This window comes from Eucyclogobius newberryi, unplaced genomic scaffold, assembly GCF_026437365.1.
Source record: "Eucyclogobius newberryi isolate DKJ021-1_F unplaced genomic scaffold, fEucNew1.0.hap1 SCAF_21, whole genome shotgun sequence".
NCBI lineage: Eukaryota > Metazoa > Chordata > Actinopteri > Gobiiformes > Gobiidae > Eucyclogobius > Eucyclogobius newberryi.
The window spans coordinates 11912819-11930400 of record NW_027315846.1 but is presented as its reverse complement, the minus strand read 5'-3'; the positions used below and the strand labels follow the sequence as shown (position 1 = coordinate 11930400).

Sequence of the window (17582 nt, the reverse complement as noted above, 5' to 3'; positions counted from 1 at the left end):
CTGACTTCAACGAAGAAGTTCCCTCTTTATTGTGGAATTTCACTGTCACAATCAGGATTTCCATTTACATGTTTTTTACTGTTGAAAATGTCAATGTGATATTTTTTATCCACATGTAGGACTCATATGATGTTTTTGAATGAGCACAGTGAAAAGCAGAGGCGGGGAAGTGGAAAACAGACTGAATTTCTGAACACTCAAGCCTTGAATGCAGGACTATACTAGTTACTCAAAAATGCATGAATCAATAAAAATTCAACTCAGAGTGAGCTAATGATGATAGAACACTGTTTATGCAGGTTAAAATCTCATAAAAGTATTTTTTACGTACGCTTAACAAAGCCAATTTAAGAACTTTTCCGTGGAAAAAAAAAAAAAACTTTGTAAAGTTCAAGGGTGTATTGTAAAAAAACAATATAAAACTATAAGTGATCTGTTCTTTTCTTCTGTGTCTACCTCTGTATCTACCTGCGTTGCATCAATGAAATTTCCCCATGTGGGACAATAAAGGAATATCTTATCTTATCTTATATTGTCTCTGTAAGGACACTTCACTCTCATTTGCCTACCTCAGTCAGACCAAGCCGTGAGTACGGAATAATCACAAAGGGAAATAAAATAAGTTGCATAATCAGCAAATGTAAGGGGACAAAAACACAATTTGTATTAAAAAGTCAAACGTTTTTGTGTGACGCATCAATTTATGAATTCCATACCAGCGGAGGGCATCCTTTAGTGCGAAACAGTTCTACCAAAAGAGACGTAGAAGAAGCCTAGGGGGGCGGGGTCAGTGGAGAATGTTGTTGTTAGCATAACGTTGTTAGCTTTAGCGATGGAGAGGGACAAACAGAAATTACAAAGTTGGGTTTTATAAAGGTAATATTATAGGCATTTGCCTTTTGCAAGACGGTGTTTGTGCATGCATTACATCGTCGTAATATGTGACCATGATGAAAAAAATTGTTCTTCGTTGAATTATTTGCAAAAGCCATTTGATAGCATGTCGTGCTAACTCGTAGACACTCTTTACGGATTTAACGTTGTAAGGGAAACTATTTGGTTTCCTACAAATTACACTGGAAGCTAATGCATTTCAAACGCGTTATTATTTAGCTGTATAATGCTGTATATTCAAGAAATGTGTTTTGCTTCACTTGTTACTTGAATGTTTAGTTAGCGATCAAACGCTTCTGAAAGTGTATCTTGCAAGAATTGTGACGTTAGCTTGCTGTCTTTGTTGTTGTTGTTGTTGTTGTTGTTGTCTGTAATAACGCTAAATGTTAACTGTTGTGTACGACTATGTGACGTCAATGTGTATCAACTTTTGCATCACGGCGCGAAAGTTAAATCCCATGAGATTTTGCAAAGGGTTGTGTGGATGCGCGTGTTGTATTCATCATCTGGCCAGGATTATGGATGCGTAAAATGACCTTACCTATCAGTAGGGCTGTACTCATTATATCGATATCTTGATAGAGCTATACTGATGGGCTTCTTGGCAATGCGTGTATTGACACAGAGATACGTGTCGTGATACTTTTTAAAGAACATTGTCATTATAAAATGCATAGTTCTACACTTCTACAGGCTGCTGCATCAAGGCTTTATTTGATGCACTGAAAATTTGACTTAATCATAGGACAGTTGTATTCTGATCAAAGACATTGTGAACATAAAATTACAATGCATTTGTTATTCTAAATCAAAACATTATTGTAGTACTTTTAACACCAGTTTTAAGGGATATTGATGTATCAGTACTAGGGATGTCATGATTTTTGTTCTGTATCTTGAACTAAAATAGTTATAATTAATAACACGGTTATAATTTTTTTGGTTCTTCCGATTTATATTGTGACCTGAATAATCACTATTATCGATTAACCTAATAATCGTGACATCCCTAATCAGGACAGGTATTGTGTCAAGTTCTGAGTATCGGGATTTGTATGGTATTGTAGCCACTGTATAAGGAAGGATATGTATATCGTGATGCACTAGGCTATACTTGCCTTACCTATTAGGGTGTTTAGTGTTTTTGTGCTATTCTTATTAAATAGTCGCCTCAACCTTTTATAATTAGGTCTTGATTAGCTTTAGTGTAGCCCATAGGTGCTAGTACTTCGACTGCTCTCTACCCCTTCATACGCTGATCGTGTGGGCCCTGCAGTATTTTATAAATAGCAGATTTCTATTGCTGTGGGTGTTAATGGAAGTGGCAGCAGAAGTGTGGAAAGGTTCCCAAGGGTGCTACAAACAAGATATCAACAGGTTTAAAATAACTTCTGATATGTGTGTTATTTAAAGTCTGCTATTTGTACCAAATGTAAAAAAAAAAAAAAAATAGCTGCTTTTGACCATCCAATTTGAGTCAACATTGGTAATTATCTGAATTCTTCATACTAGTTTTACAGTAGGTCTTCTAGCTTGGCCAGGATTTCATTTATTTTTTATCTTGTTTGGATAAGTTATTACATTTCATGACTTTATCTTCTGACTTCCTCATACTTCTGGTTTACTCCTTGATTAGCTTGACAGAAATGTAAAATGACAAATTATATCCAGTTGTCTTTGGTGTGAAATGTTTGAAAACCACAATTAATTGTGTACACTTTAGAAGACTTAAAGTTATTTTGTTTTTAAGTTTAACAAGTTCAGACATATCCTCAGTGCAGCCCTGTATTTCTGGCCCCACAAGTTTTGCCTCAGCTGACAGAATTTGATCTGGCTGTACTGTAGAGATTGTAAATAACAAGAGAACTGTTGTACTGTACTGGATTGTTGATATTTGGATTTTGAGTGTAAAGTCAAAACAAAACTTTCATTTTGTCATATGTGTTTCTTTCAGTGATGGGCTTCTGAGTAACATCTATATTCAAAATGGCCAGAAACAGAAAGTGCATACTATGTGAGACTGTCTATGTCTCCAGACAGGTATCAAGTTCATATTAAAACTCGTATAGCATCCACTGAATGTACACAGCTGATGTAAAGTTGATGCTATGAAAGCTTCAACAATCTGAATGTCCTTCTATTGATTTAATGTTTCTACTTCATCTTTCCTTATTGGAATTTAGGAAATGGAGGAGCACATGCGAAGTATGCTGCATCACAGAGAGCTGGAAAATCTGAAAGGCCGGTATGTCCATAGACTGCAAAGATAACAACATTTCACAAACTTAAAACATATCTAAAACTTATAAAACCTATTAGGGTTGTCAACAAAAAAAAATCAAGATACACATTTAACAAGTACTGTTGCTGAAACCTTCTAAATTGTTTTAGAATGACCTTTGTTTATCGCAGAACTATTACAAGACTACATGCTATTATTTAAGGAACTATTTTTTTGTGTTGAAAATTATCAGTCTATTGTCCAAAAATCCTTATTGAGTATGATAGTGACAACTGACAACACTATAACCCATAAAACAAAAAAATTGCTTTGATTGCATCAATTAATCCACTCTCTTTGCTCTACACTTTATTTTATTTTTTTATATTAAGAGGATGAGGCACGTGTGTCCAGCGGAACGTGCCAAATAAAGTCACAAGGGCAAGTAGATCTGTAGCAGCTGCCGCATATATTTAGACACAATATCAGCAAACAACAGGCATGACCGGTACCAGGCAACTGGACAGGATCTGGTGACTCTGCTGTAGATTAGAGCAGTATGTAGGCTACAGCTGCAGGGGAAGAACCTTGAGGGCGAAAAGACACTTCTGTTTTTTGCTTGGTTTATTATTTAAACATTATAGAAACATTCAGCATAGTATGCAAAAGTGAGTTTTCATATTACATTACCGGTCTATTTTGATTTAATGATATATAAGGATTAGCATTTCAAGACTGCAGTACATAGGATATATTTGTCCATTGATAACATAAGTACATATAAAATGTAAAACTAGTACACATACCGCAATATTCTAAATTTGTTGTTACAAATAGTCAGATTTAATAGATAGTTAAAGAAGATTTGTAGTTGCCATGTTAGTCTTAGTAGATACAGTATTTGGTTGCTGAAAAATTGCAATTGTTGAAATTTAAATGTAGAAATTACAATGTTTGGCAACTTCTTGAGTGTAGTCATTTTTACCACTTTAGTCTTTGCTTGGGAATGCTGGGTAAATGTGTCCACATCTTTGTACTAAACACTATTTGCTGCACTCAGAGGAGCAGCTGGTCAGCTTTGCCTCTTCGTGTTTGTTTTGAGGCAATTTGTAGAAAAGGTCAGATGTGTAATGTTGAAAACCTCAAATAGTAATGTATGCTGTCATAAAACATTAAAGAGGCAACAACATGTAGTGGTAACAATCACATTCATTACATTGAATATGATGGTAAATTGAAATATGTGTTTGCATTTAATTTACATAACTCGTGCAACATCTACCTGAAAGTGTAAGTGGCAGCTGTTGAAATATTGAGGGTTAAATTGTCCCACATAAGTGTGTCTCTGTCAAATAAATATATATAAAATATAATGTATATATAAATCAAAGTGAAGGACTTGACTTTGAAGTCAGCTGAGGGATGCCTGTAAAGTCAAAATATAACTTAATCCTTTTGGAAAAGTGTCTGCCAACTGCACAAGAGTTTGAAAATGGCTGAATGCCCTGACACAGATTAGAAAAAGAAATGGATACCCGGTCCAGCAATATCACAATGACAGGATGACATACTTGGGAGAGGTTTAGCTGTGAGAGCAGCTGAAAGAGTGGCTCAGTTTTCAAAGTGCTCTGCTGGGATTGGTCAAGTAACACATGGTGCATCACAGAGGGGAGGGGGGCTGAGTCTTTTGGGATCTAAGGTCAAAAGCAAAGATATCCCAGTTCTAACCCTCAGAGCGCAGTGGGACACCATCATGGCAGCGCAGTGAGCTGCTCCTCTGGGCTGCACGGCTGGATATGCTCAGCTACAGTAGCACACTGCCTCCTGCCCTCACCCTGCCTCCTTCCACCAGCTAAAAAACGGACATTTACAAACGATCAGGATGACTAAAATATAGCTTTATTTTTTATGCAAGAAAATTTAAGTTAGCTACCTCCTGATCGATTAAGCATAGAGAATTTGAACTTGAAGGATTGTCGAGTAATCTCCTTTCCTTGTTTTTGTTTACTAAAAGTACAGTCACTGATTCTGCGGTGCAGGAAAACTATACTTCATCTGAAAAATGCCAGAAGGAATGATTGACCGACCGCTCTCGCCTCTGCTCCCCAGGGACTGCGGCCACGAGTGCAGGGTCTGTAAGGTGACTGTGGTGAGCCTCACGGACTACGCCAGCCACATCTCCAGCCCAAAGCACAAACAGAACGTGGAGGATTTTGAACGCATCTCGACTCGCCATGATCACAATGAGGGATACTTCGACAAGGCTCTGGTCGAACTAATTGAGAAGAGAAATGCGCAGATAAGGTAAGAGTGAGTGATTTTGCAATAACAACTGTTAAATAAGGTTGAGTCCCGGGTTAGGGTTCTAACCCTGGTAGTAGTAGCAGTTTTGACTTGTTTTGGATGTTTTTTAGAATACTGAAAAGGGGTTTACCTTTTACAATCCAAGAACATTACAAAAGCTAAAGAACAAGTCAGTGTTTTGGCAAACATAAATTTCTCTTCTCATTTTAAAATAATTGTTAAAAAAAACAGTGAATTGTCAGGAACATTTGAGTGAACTTATCAGTTTAAGATAAGATAAGATATTCCTTTAAAATGATGCAATTAACAGTTCTAAATCAAATCTATGTGGGAAATGTTTATTGGAAAACAGGGGTGCAGCCCCTGATTGATAGTCAAAACAAACACTATAATCAATACAGAAATGCTCAAAGTACTTATAGCTTCCCACAGCTGTTTCATCATCTACAGTCAATGCATCACTTCTGTGATTAAGTGCGTTATCTTCGCGTGTGATGTATGTATATACCGTAGTTGTAAGTGCTCTCGTGCCTGATCCTTGTATAGGCACATTCTTCCTGGTGCAGCTCATTAGCCTTTTTTTAGCCTATGTCGCGTCTGGAGTCGGATGTCAGAGCTGCAGCCTAAATACATTCACATCCAAGACGGTTCATATGCCTCATTTTCTATTAATAAAAAAGATTATATATGATATAATCAAATAATAATAACCAATAATTGGTCAAATATGATGACAATTCTGAATAAAAAATGTAATTGTATTTTCCATCGGACAAATTATAACAATCAATACAGTGACATTTAGTAAACCTAGAAAGTCATGATTCTAGCTACAATATAATAAACTTTTAAAAATATAATTCTGGCAAAATAACTTATGCCACTTATGACTTTTTCTGCTCTATTTGTAGACATTCACATTCTTTCCCTGTTTTGCCCCTAGAAAAGAAAAGGAGGCGGCTGCTGCAAAGCGAGCTCGAGAAGAAGCCGAGCGAAAGAAGAAAGAGGAGTTCCAGCAGAGATTAAAGGAAACAAAAGAGCGTTTTCGACTTGAATTGCAACAGCAGTCCAACCTATACAACCCCCAGAACGGTTCATGGAACAAGTGGAACCAATATGGCACCAACCCTGGACACATGCAAAATGTCAGACCCTGGCAGCAGAGTAAATGGGGAAAGAGCTCCTCCTGGCATGCACAAGACCCGCCTAACTTCAAGAACTTCAACAAAGTCCCACCTCCATGGATCAGTAATGCAGGCAGCAGCAATGGTGTTTACGGGTGCAATAACATATCCCAAAATGTCCGACCTGTGACTGTCATGGGGCAACCTTCTGCGCCTTTGTTCCCATCCTTGCCAAAGTTTTTCACAAAAGGGGTCAATCAATTTCAAAATGGATCAACAAACCAAGGAGCTAAGCAGAAACCCGGGCCTAAAGGTGCGGAGAAAAAAAACACAGAAGCGGAAAATTCTAATGATAAAGGCAGCAACTCATTTGGAAGTGACCCCAAATTTGACAAAACGTGTCGCTGGTCGCCGTACCATGTCAATAATAAGGAGTCCGAGTCCATGCCAAATCTTGTTCAGAAAAATCCCAAATCACAAAATATGGAGAAATCAATTGAAAGTGGCACATCCAAACCTGACCAAAGAAACACAAGCGGAGAAAGTAGTAACAACAGCAGTAGAAGCAGCAGTCTCCAGAGAGATGTTCAGAAAAATACTTCTATTAACACTACTGCTACTACTACTCCTTGCCCGCCAGCTAATAAAAGGGCTAAAGTACCAGCAGCAAAGCAAGTGGAGAGGAAAGCCTCCCTAGGTGCAGGTCTTAATGGTGGAGCTCAAGTTAACAAGCCATCTAGTCAAAATAATGGCACAAAAGGCTTATCGAAATCAGATCGGCAGCTACCGGAAACTGTGAAAAAAGTGAAACAGCTGGAAAAAATGCGGTCTTTGGATAGCTTAAGTAGTATTGGGCAAAAAACGACACAAGTACAAGAGTTAAAGCCAGTTGCCGTCAATAAGGAAAATACTGTTAAGCGGCAACAAGCTAAGCCGTCTATGCCCGCTTTGAGTAAACCTGCCAAGCCATCTTCAGACCAGTCCCTCCAGCATCTTCATGTCAGCACAAGCTCAGCCTGTCCCATCCCGAACCAGGAAGGTGAAAAAATTAAAAATAATATAGAGAAAGAATCATTTGAAGATAAATTGGTTTACTCTTCTGAAGAAAGCGACTTCTCAAAATCGAATGACCCACAAAATCAATCGGCAGTGGTGTCCAAACTCGACCTGCCCCCCGTCTTCAAGAGAGATTTGACCAAACACATGATCTCAAATAAGGCCAAAAGCGCCGTCAGCCTCGAGCCCAACCTAAACATTGCGAGACGGGTCCGAAATCTGAGCGAGTCGAAGAAGAGCGACTCCGACAAAGATTCAGGACTTAAGCCCACGGTCCGACAACTCCTCAGCTCCTCCGGGTCCCGACGAAACGTCAACTGGGACCAGGTTTATCACGAGGTCAGAAAGAAGCAGGACAAGGGCAAAGGCATGCCAAGGTAATGAGTCATTTTCATTATTGTGAATGAATTGCATTGAATTAAATCTATATTTTTATATTTTCTAAATAAAAGCCCAGTTAAGATATGTAAATTGCTGTGTAAAATATGTTTTTTTTTTTTTTATTTGCATTTGCCCCCATTATAACTATTACAATCACAGTGGCATTATCAAATCAGAATGTCAGAACATTTCTGGTTTTCATCAATAATGCACTTTATTCGTAAATATTCTCTTTTTAGAATTCTTCGGTCACCATATTTTGACTTTTATTTGGTTGATAGTGTATTTAAAAAGTCTCAAAGAACAATAGAAATAATAATTTGCCTAGTTCTAAAATAATCGTTATTAGCCAGATGACAATAATCTGCCCTTTCAAATTTATTTGACAGCATACTTGTGTATTTATTATTTTTTTCATGTGTTGAGCTTATACCATGACTTTGCTCCCTGTAGGTTTGGGATAGAGATGGTGTCTATGGACCAAGAGGACCACAGCCAGGAGGAGGACGACTTCATGCTGCTGCAAGACTTCTCTTGGGACTCACTGCTCGACAGCCAGACTCCTCCTGCCTCCCGAAAACGCTCTCTGTCTGAGAGCAGCATCGCCCCACTGCCGAATCATGCCCCTTTTTTGGACAATAAAGTCGTCAAGTCAGAGCCCCAGGACCCATTCCAGGAAACTGACCTATTGCAGGAGATCGAGATGGGTCTATGTGCTGCTGAAGAGGGTCAGAGAGCGGTGAAGGCACGGCAGAGGGCGGATTCTGCAACAGAATCTGTTACTGAGATATTTGATGGACAGGGGACAGCGAAGAAGAGGAGAGCAACAAGAGTGAGTTTTTCCACAGAATAACACTGATGCTCCCCTACCACGACCAGTTACTCTGTTTCTGTTGCATATTAATATACACAAAGGTCCAGGTTGAATTAGAGGTGGGCAAATTGAAAAATGTATAATATCACAAGTGTTTTTTTGGAGTTTTAAAGTCATAATTCTGCCCTATTGTACTTCATTTTATGTCACTCTTTGTGCGATACTTTAACCAAAGGCACATTTTGGCATATCCTGGTGCATTGTTGAAATATTGCTGGAATATAATCAAGATAATGCACAAAAAAAATCAAAAATCATATCATGTCAAGCTAATAATTATCTTTACTTTTTAATTTAGGACGTACCTCACCCAGAGACATCATATTTGGAGCATCACATCAAAAGAAGGAAAATAAAATCTAAAAAAGGTACATTCAAACATTAACTACAGTGGCCTCTTGCATTCAGTGACTGTTTAATTCACGTCAGTACATTTGCAGTTGCAGAGCGCACTCATATCGAGGAGCTGCTGGCGGTGTCGTTGCGCGAGGACGAGCTCAGTCGGTCCCTTCTGAGTTTGGACACAGACTTAATCAAGGCTCGGGCGGCTCTGGAGGCTGCTTTTGTGGAGGTGCAGCGGCTGATGATGTCCAAGCAACAGGTAAGAAAAGCCATTTGGGTTTCACCTTATTTTACAATGAAATGGCACGTTTCTTAGTTATCCTCACCACTTAACAATCACTTGATGTTTTGACCATGCTCTTTTCTTATGTCAGACGACAACAGAGATGGCCACGCTGAGAAGCAAACGTATCGAGTTGCTTAAGGGGATGAAAGGTAAGCCTATGACAAAATTGGATTTAGGACTGCGCAAGGTTAGAAACTAAAATAAGCCAAAACCTCCTTGTTCCAGCGTCGACCTCTTGTAATAAATATATTGCAATAATAAATGTAGAGTCTCCCCACAGGTTTATATTGGGACTCTAAAAATGTTGCTTATTGCCTATACTAATCAAAAAAGGACTGGTTAAAGATGTATTGTTTTGAACTATGGTGGCAGTATTCCTTTATTAATGGCAAACACTAAAATGGTAGAAACATCTTAAGTGATGTACTAATGTCTCTACCGTTTAAAGCAGATGCGAGAGAGGAGGCCCCCGAGCTCGGAGTGAAAGAGGAAAGACGAGACGAATCAGACCTGTCCCTGTCCTCCACTGGCCCCTCCATCACAGACTCCTCCACGCCTCTGTGTGAGACCACTCCATGCGCCTCTACTCGCGCCCCATGTGGACCCTTCACCCCTCTGGCTGTCAAAGAGGAGCCCCGGTCCCCCGTCAACTTTGTTTCTGAACAGGACTCTGCTGTGGGCGCTCACAGCACCACACCAGAGCTGCCCATCACCGCATCTGCACCAGGTAAAAGAAAGAAAATAATGCTCTATATATGGTTATTATTTTTATATTTTATATTTTTTATCTAAATGTATTGGTGTTTAGAACAACTGACACGGCCTTTGTTCACTTCACAAAGTTTTTCTTAATGTGGTCAATTGTATACTTACTCTGGCCTTGTTACCTTTTCATTTTTAGAGGCTGCAACATACTCTCTGCAATCTCCTGAACGCTGGTCTGAGTTGTGCCAAAGCCGCCCAGAACCAGAGCAGGATGAGTTTGGAGATCCTGTTGACTCCAAAGAGAGTTTAGCTGATCTGGTGCTGACGATGACGACGGAGAAGGGCAACCAGGCGTCACAAGCCAATGCCGAGCCCAGCACAAATGATAAATTGCTCTCTCCAAGACGGAAGGACTCAGAGAAGGGCAGTTTTGTAGAAAGTGCAGCTGCCCCATCGTTTGAGATCCCCTCTTTGCCCCCTGGCTTGAATGTGCCAGCTTCTCCTTCTGAGCTGAGGGGCGGGAAGAAGGTGAGGAAGCTGAAGAAGAGGAAATTACTGAAGAAGGCGCAGAGTTCAGAGGTGCCCGAGAGCAGCGACACAGAGATGGACACCGATGCGTCCAGGCAGAGGTGCCCCCGTCCCAGAAGGAGGAGCAGCGGAGGGTCCCAGGTCAGTACCTCCAACCAGCAAACAGAAGAGAGGGGGGAGGACGTCAAAATGGATGAGGCGGAGGCACTGCTCGTTGAAAAAGAGGATTCACAGCCGCCAAAAAGCAGCAAAAAACATCCGTGTGTAACGCCCAGTCAGGTTACAGTGAAGTCTGAACCGCAGAAGAACACACAAGAATCCCTTAAACCAGAGTCACAAAATGTGGCCTGCCATGAGGTCAGCTCCACCAGCGACATGGACATTTCACCTGCTCCTGACAGGTATATTAAGCTGACAATCAGACCTTATTTTTATTATATGTACCACCATGGTTAACTTTTTTTATTTTCAGTGATGTCCAGGGGAGCCTCACACTGCCAAAAGTAGGAAAGACTTCATCAGGTAAGGCACATTTTGAAGGCAATATTCTCTAAAAATATCTTCCTCACACACTCACAATAATTCCTATTTTGACAGATGGAAATTTGTTTTATATGTAGTATATAAACATCTTGATATTGCAATGTAATCAAACTGTATAATATGTAAAATTATGGAGGGAGATAAATCAATTCTCAATATTATTAGGTTAGTCAATAATCTTGATTATTTAGGTCACAATATAAGAATAATTACCGTAAGTCTTTTTACTTCAGGTTACAGTGCATTTAAAAAAAATAATCTGTCTCTTTTTGTGACATTAACTTTGTAAAGTTGCCCTCGTGGTCTCTGTAATTTAGAATAATCATCAATTGTGACACCGCAAGTCCATATTAACATATAAGGCGACCAAAGAGCAAAAAATCCTGTTCTGAATCCATATTTATATGTGTCCTACTCTGAGACGGTGGAAATAAATATAGACTGTGTTCTCAAAGTGCTTTTTATGGTCTAGATATTATTACATATATCAACTGCCTGAAGCGAGCAGTAACAAGAGCTTCTAAGAGTTCATATTTATAAGCACTGTCACATTATGTAGACTCATTTATTGCGTCTGTATGTTTTTAGACGTCTCCTCTGACCATGGGGAGGATGACTTGCCCACAGAGGGAGCGTTCGAGGGCCACGCGGAGGCAGTGAACTCGATACAGATCCACGGCGGGCTGCTGTATACGTGCTCAGGCGACCGCACTGTCAGGGCCTTTGACATTGTGGTATGTTTTGGGACACATTTAAAATCTGTTTATTTGGGGTGAGCAATATCGACAGAACGGAGTAGATTTGCTTTGCATTCTCCCTATAGAGTTTTAAGCATTGTAGAAAAGGTGAAAAGGCTATAAAATTATGCCGGAGTTTCTGTTATTTTTAAAGGTTTTATTATCAGAGATGATGTTCTTGATTCTATAACTTTCAAATGCGATAACGACGGCTCACAGTATTTTACCATGGCAGAATCTCATTGAGCTCATTGTGTGATATTTTGTTGCAGAGTCACAAATGCGTCGCCGTGTTTGAAGGCCACAGCTCCAAAGTGAACGCTCTGTCGTTGTCCACGAATCCATCTCTCCATCACCGTCTTTATACGGGTTCCAGTGACCAGACCATTCGCTGCTACAGCCTCATGGTAAAATAACATGTAACATTTTACACAGTTTGAGTGTCCAGATCTTGCAGCTAGTCATCCAGCTTGGCACAGTACTCCTTTATTGATTCTGCGCTTGGTTTGAACTTTATGCTGCTGAATGTACAATGAGTTAAGACTTTGAACTTGCCTCCTAATTACTAAAGGGAAGGTAGGAGTTTATCAATTACACGCAGAGTACTTTTCCCTCCCACACCATTGAAACAGTCCGTACAAATACATAGATTCTACATAATTTAGCAAAAAAAAGGTTAGCCAGTTCACTTTTTTCCTGATAAATGTTTGACACTTCTTTTCTTTATCCACAGACTCAGAAGTTTGAGGAGCAGTTCTCTCTGTCCGACCGAGTCCTCTGCCTCCACAGCCGCTGGAAGATCATGTTCGCTGGGCTGGGGAACGGAACCGTGGTCACATTCAACCTCAAGGTATCGCTTTAGGCGGATACATAGTGTCAGAATACACGTCACTGCAGACCACAAATATTTACTATTGTCTCTCCGTCTCCAGACAAATCGGCAGATGGATGTGTTCGAGTGCCACGGGCCCCGGGCTGTGAGCTGTCTGGCCTCGTCGCAGGAGGGGGCGCGGCGCCTCCTGTTGGTGGGGTCTTATGACAACACCATCAGCGTGAGGGACGCCAAGAACGGGCTCCTACTGCGGACGCTAGAGGGACACAGCAAAACCGTGCTCTGTATGAAGGTGAGATGGACTTTTTACACTGTTACCTGTTATTTTAGCGTTACAAGGTTTAGGCAAGACTCTGAAGGCAAAACATTTTTTTCACTTAAGAGTTTTGGTCAGTTTGCACTCTTAGCATATACACTTTTTACATGTGTTCTTTTAGAGATATAAATTTCAAATGTTTATCTCTGAATTATCTCTTAAGTATTCTGAAATGTGTGGCCTTTTTGGTATCACTATATGTCAAAATGTGCACTATGACTATAATAATTGAAATTCAGAAAAATTACACATATTAATATTCGGCCTTGGTATAGCTTCAAAAAATAATAAACAGTTCTTTCTCTCCCTCTCTCATTAGGTGGTGAATGATCTGGTGTATAGTGGATCCAGCGATCAGTGCGTCTACGCTCACAATATCCACGTAAGCCCGTCTGCTTGTACTCATCACCAACTCCTTTAATAGTGTCTGCTAATCCGAACTACAACGGCCGATGTCCTGTTTTCTGCAGTCGGGACAGCTGGTGCAAGTGTACAAGGGCCACAGTCACGCCGTCTCTGTGGTGTGCGTCCTGGGGAAGGTGATGGTGACCGCCTGCCTCGACAAACTGATCCGAGTCTACGATCTGCAGGTCAGTCGTCTTTGTTCATCCGTCTCTGTGTCGTATTAACACCGTTTTTTTAAATAACCTAAGCTGTTTGACCTCACAGGCCCATGAACAGCTGCAGGTTTATGGCGGACACAATGACATGGTGATGTGCATGACCCTCCACAAAAATATGGTAATTTCATCTCCGCTTTTTAGTAACAAAACGCCTTTTATGTCTCATTCGGCACTGTTCAAAACCTTCACGGAATCTGTATTAATTTGGGTTTTGTCCTTTCAGATCTACACGGGCTGTTATGACGGCAGTGTGCAGGCCTACAAACTCAACCTAATGCAGAACTATCATTGTCGGGTAAGATACTTTAGCGGATTTCGATATACCACGGAAACGGAGATGTGCATTGAGCTTGTAACACGTCATGGTTTTAATGTATTTGTTTCTAATTCCATTCCCTTGCAGTGGCACGGCTGCTCGTTAGTATTCGGGGTTCTGGAGCACCTGGAGCACCACCTGTCCCACGACCACACCAGCCCGAACCTGCAGACGCTGCGGTGCAGATGGAAAAACTGTGAGGAGTTTTTCAGCGCTCGCATCAGCTCCAAAAAGGTATTAGTCCTTGTTTTATTATTTGCCCTGAGCTGTTGGCCCTCGGACTCACAGTGGAGGAATTAACTTGCCAAGGCAACTCTTACACACGATGCAAGTGAAAGTATGCATGCAATTGAAATCTAGACTTTTGCACTTTTGAACTACCGTATTCAAACAATAACGGAATAAAAATAACACCTGTTTCTTTTTTGAACGGTTGATAATTTTATAACTTTCACTCTTCATCATTAGTAATCGTTTAATAATTGTGAAAGGAAAGGAAAAAGCAGAAGCGGAAAAAGGGGGAAAGAAAAACAACGCGAGGGGCTGTCTTAAAAAGAAGGATTTAAAGAACATTTACAATTTCTACGTTTCCAAATAATGGAAGAAAAAAATAATTTAAGAAAATAAACTGAGTTGGAGGAAGCCTGTCTTACTTCCTGTCAATATAAAAACAGTTATGCCCCCACAGAAAAAGCATTTGCTCCTCATCATATTGATTAATTTTCACATCAGATACATATTGCATGATCCAACTGAGAAATGTCTCTTCTTTGTTTCCAGGCGATGCTTTTGCACATGCAGAAACATGCTGCAGAAGAATCCCAGGAGCCTTGAAGTCGAAGGGAAGGAAGTTCTCCAGTGGCTCTTCCACCCTTTTACCCCTTTGTAAAACCTCCCATATTGGGACAGACCAGCGCTAAGACCCACCTCTTACGGCACAAGCCTGTAGTGTGGTGCAACGTCTTTTTATGTTCAATGTTTGAATCCAAACTCGTAACAAAGAAACGCGGGGCGAGGTCATTTTATAATATTTTAAAACCGCATCGCCCTCGTTTTCTGTCTGACCACGCCAACACTGACCAATCTATGACGAAACTTTTGACTTTTGTAACTGAAGAAACTCTTATGGAGCCAGTAACAGAGGGATGCATGTGCTTCCTGTTTCAACTAACCACTGTTCAATAAGCTGCATTCTAATTGGTTGGCTTTAACTTTATGGCATGGGCTAGGATATGTTTCTACTGTTGATGTAATGTTTAATATTGAGCAACATCTTTAACCATGACGTTTTTTTTTTGTTCTTTAAATATTTATTTGTTTCATGGGTGTCTTAATCCACCAATTTTCAGTCTAAATACTGATTTTTTTAACCTTATTTACAATCGTCTTCATGAATGCCGGTCGGTCTGGCATCTACTCGTTAAACTCCAGTGGCTTTTACTTCTACTTTATTTTAATCATTTTACTATTGAATGTTGCAACTATACATCTGGGAATATATAGAGAAATCTACTCCGCAGCAGCAGTAATAAGAATTAATACGTGCTAAAGACAACCCTACTTTTGTATTCCATTCAGTTTCTTTTTTGTGTTTCTCTTTCTTTTGTTTTTACATTTTAAGTACATTTAGATTCATCTTATTTTTTCCTTTACATTTGTTCTAATTATTTTTCTTTGCAGATTGTTTTGATCGATTTGATCTGTTTTTTGTTGTTGTTGTTGCTCATCGATTTAAAGGCATTGAGGGACATTAGTGCAGTGGTTGTGAGTTGAAGTGGCCGAGGTCGCCATGTCGGAGAGTTTTTGCATTTTGCTGTGAAACTGAACCAAGACGTTGTGAATGTGACTTTGTAGTATAATCTTAATGTTTAGATCCCAGTTTGAGAGTTATGTTTATGTCTCGGTAATTCCCTGCTTGGAGATTTTACATTTTATTTTTGAGAACTGAGCAGAAGGCACCCGATAGTTTTCTAAAAAGGCATTTGGGGAGGTGATTTTGATGGATGAAAAGCATGAAGGAAAAGTTTTGCAGTGACACTGATCAGGCATAACAGTATTACCAGCTATTTATTTTTTATTTTTTTGTTACAAGCAGTAAAAAATGGTAACACTTTGACAATTCTCATATATTTTTAGGTGTTCAGTGTTAAGACCGGTCGGCGCATTTCTTTCAAGTTTACTGTCCCCGTCTGTAGGGAAATCTGTCCTCTGCATTTCTGTGCTGTCTGGAGCCGCAACCAGCAGCCTTCTCCTGATCTTGAAACCTGTTTATTGTCAGGAGTATCTAGCCGGAGGATTACCTTATTATGCCTTAAATACTTTTGAAACAGTTTTGTTTTACTGACAACTTAAAACATTTTTAAAAACATTTTTAAGTTGTCAGTAAAAACAAAACTATTTCAAAAGTTGTCCAAGGAAGAAACAGGTTAACCGCTCTAAAATGATTCTTGATGGTCATATTGTTTTGCCTCGTTGGTGTATAACCCATGCCATACCTCACCCCACTAAAACGTTACACATTTGAGCCATTTTTCTTTTCAATTTGCCATTTTAAATGGTTGGTGCTCTTCTTGGCATTTCTGGCTGTATTTTGTTAGATTTGGTCCTCTTCATTTTAGAGGATAAGTTGTTGCAGCAAACATTTTTCCCACTTTTTGCATCGTTTAAGGCAAAGGAAAGCATGTTATCCCCTTCTGACCTGGCATTCCCGAGTTTCTTCAACGTGTTATTCTGTTTTAAAAGATGTTAACTGCTTTTTTAAAGAAATGTGCAATAAAGAGTTATCAAAATTTTAAACACAAAATTGAGTATTCTTTTTCTATTCCATTCAGCGTTGAGAAACTTGCATAAATGTTACAGAAAAGGTAATGGCAGCACAAAAGTTAATACACACAGTCAAACCGATACTTTACATTTTTATTATTGGAATATAATGAAAAAAAATCCATACACTAATTTGACCAAAGCTTCATATAAAATCACAAAATGCCACAGTCCAACCCAGTAGCCATTTTCATTCAAATGCATATTTTCAGATCAAAACTCGAAAGCGTCAGCTATGCTCTTGCCATTCATCCACAGCTGGGGGTAAACGTGGACCTCCTTCAGACCCAGCATTAAAACATTGCATTTAGTAGCAACTTGTAGATTAAGTAGAAGTTTAAGCTAGTCTTGACGTAGTAGTTGTAGCAGGACTGCGCTCTCCCTGGTTACTTCTTATATGTCCATATTAATGCACATATTAAAGAATGGGCTAGATTTTCATTTAAAAAGTGTATCTCATGCTACTAAACTGTTGAGCAGTGGGTGATCGAAATGCAGTGTTGAAGGATAATTCACTGGATCTGCCCGCAAACCTAACTTAAATTGTAACTAACTTGGGTTGTCATGAAAATGTCAAGTACATTATCATTATTGCTATTGGGTATCAAACGCATTCAACTTAATTAAATGTCAAAGCTGATTCGAGCACAATGACTGGATGTCAAACCAGGCCTGAA

General features: G+C 39.6%; 1 protein-coding gene across 4 annotated transcripts; it reads left to right on the top strand.

Moving 5' to 3' along the window:
- The first annotated feature begins 776 nt into the window (after nucleotides 1-776).
- Nucleotides 777-16885, top strand: znf106a (zinc finger protein 106a). 4 transcript variants are annotated; one of them, XM_072458365.1, is made up of 22 exons: nucleotides 777-876; nucleotides 2849-2934; nucleotides 3078-3139; nucleotides 5225-5419; nucleotides 6363-7976; nucleotides 8434-8812; nucleotides 9153-9222; nucleotides 9301-9455; nucleotides 9571-9631; nucleotides 9934-10209; nucleotides 10384-11116; nucleotides 11188-11237; nucleotides 11847-11992; nucleotides 12268-12402; nucleotides 12729-12845; nucleotides 12928-13119; nucleotides 13463-13525; nucleotides 13614-13733; nucleotides 13813-13884; nucleotides 13990-14061; nucleotides 14170-14316; nucleotides 14863-16885. In XM_072458365.1, the coding sequence occupies exons 2-22, from the start codon at nucleotides 2881-2883 to the stop codon at nucleotides 14914-14916; spliced, it is 4767 nt and encodes a 1588-aa protein (XP_072314466.1). In that variant the 5' UTR covers nucleotides 777-876; nucleotides 2849-2880; the 3' UTR covers nucleotides 14917-16885. The 4 variants fall into 4 exon arrangements, with proteins under 4 accessions (XP_072314466.1, XP_072314465.1, XP_072314464.1 ...); XM_072458364.1 differs by having other exon boundaries at nucleotides 9931-10209; XM_072458363.1 differs by having other exon boundaries at nucleotides 9295-9455.
- The last annotated feature ends 697 nt before the right edge of the window (nucleotides 16886-17582 follow it).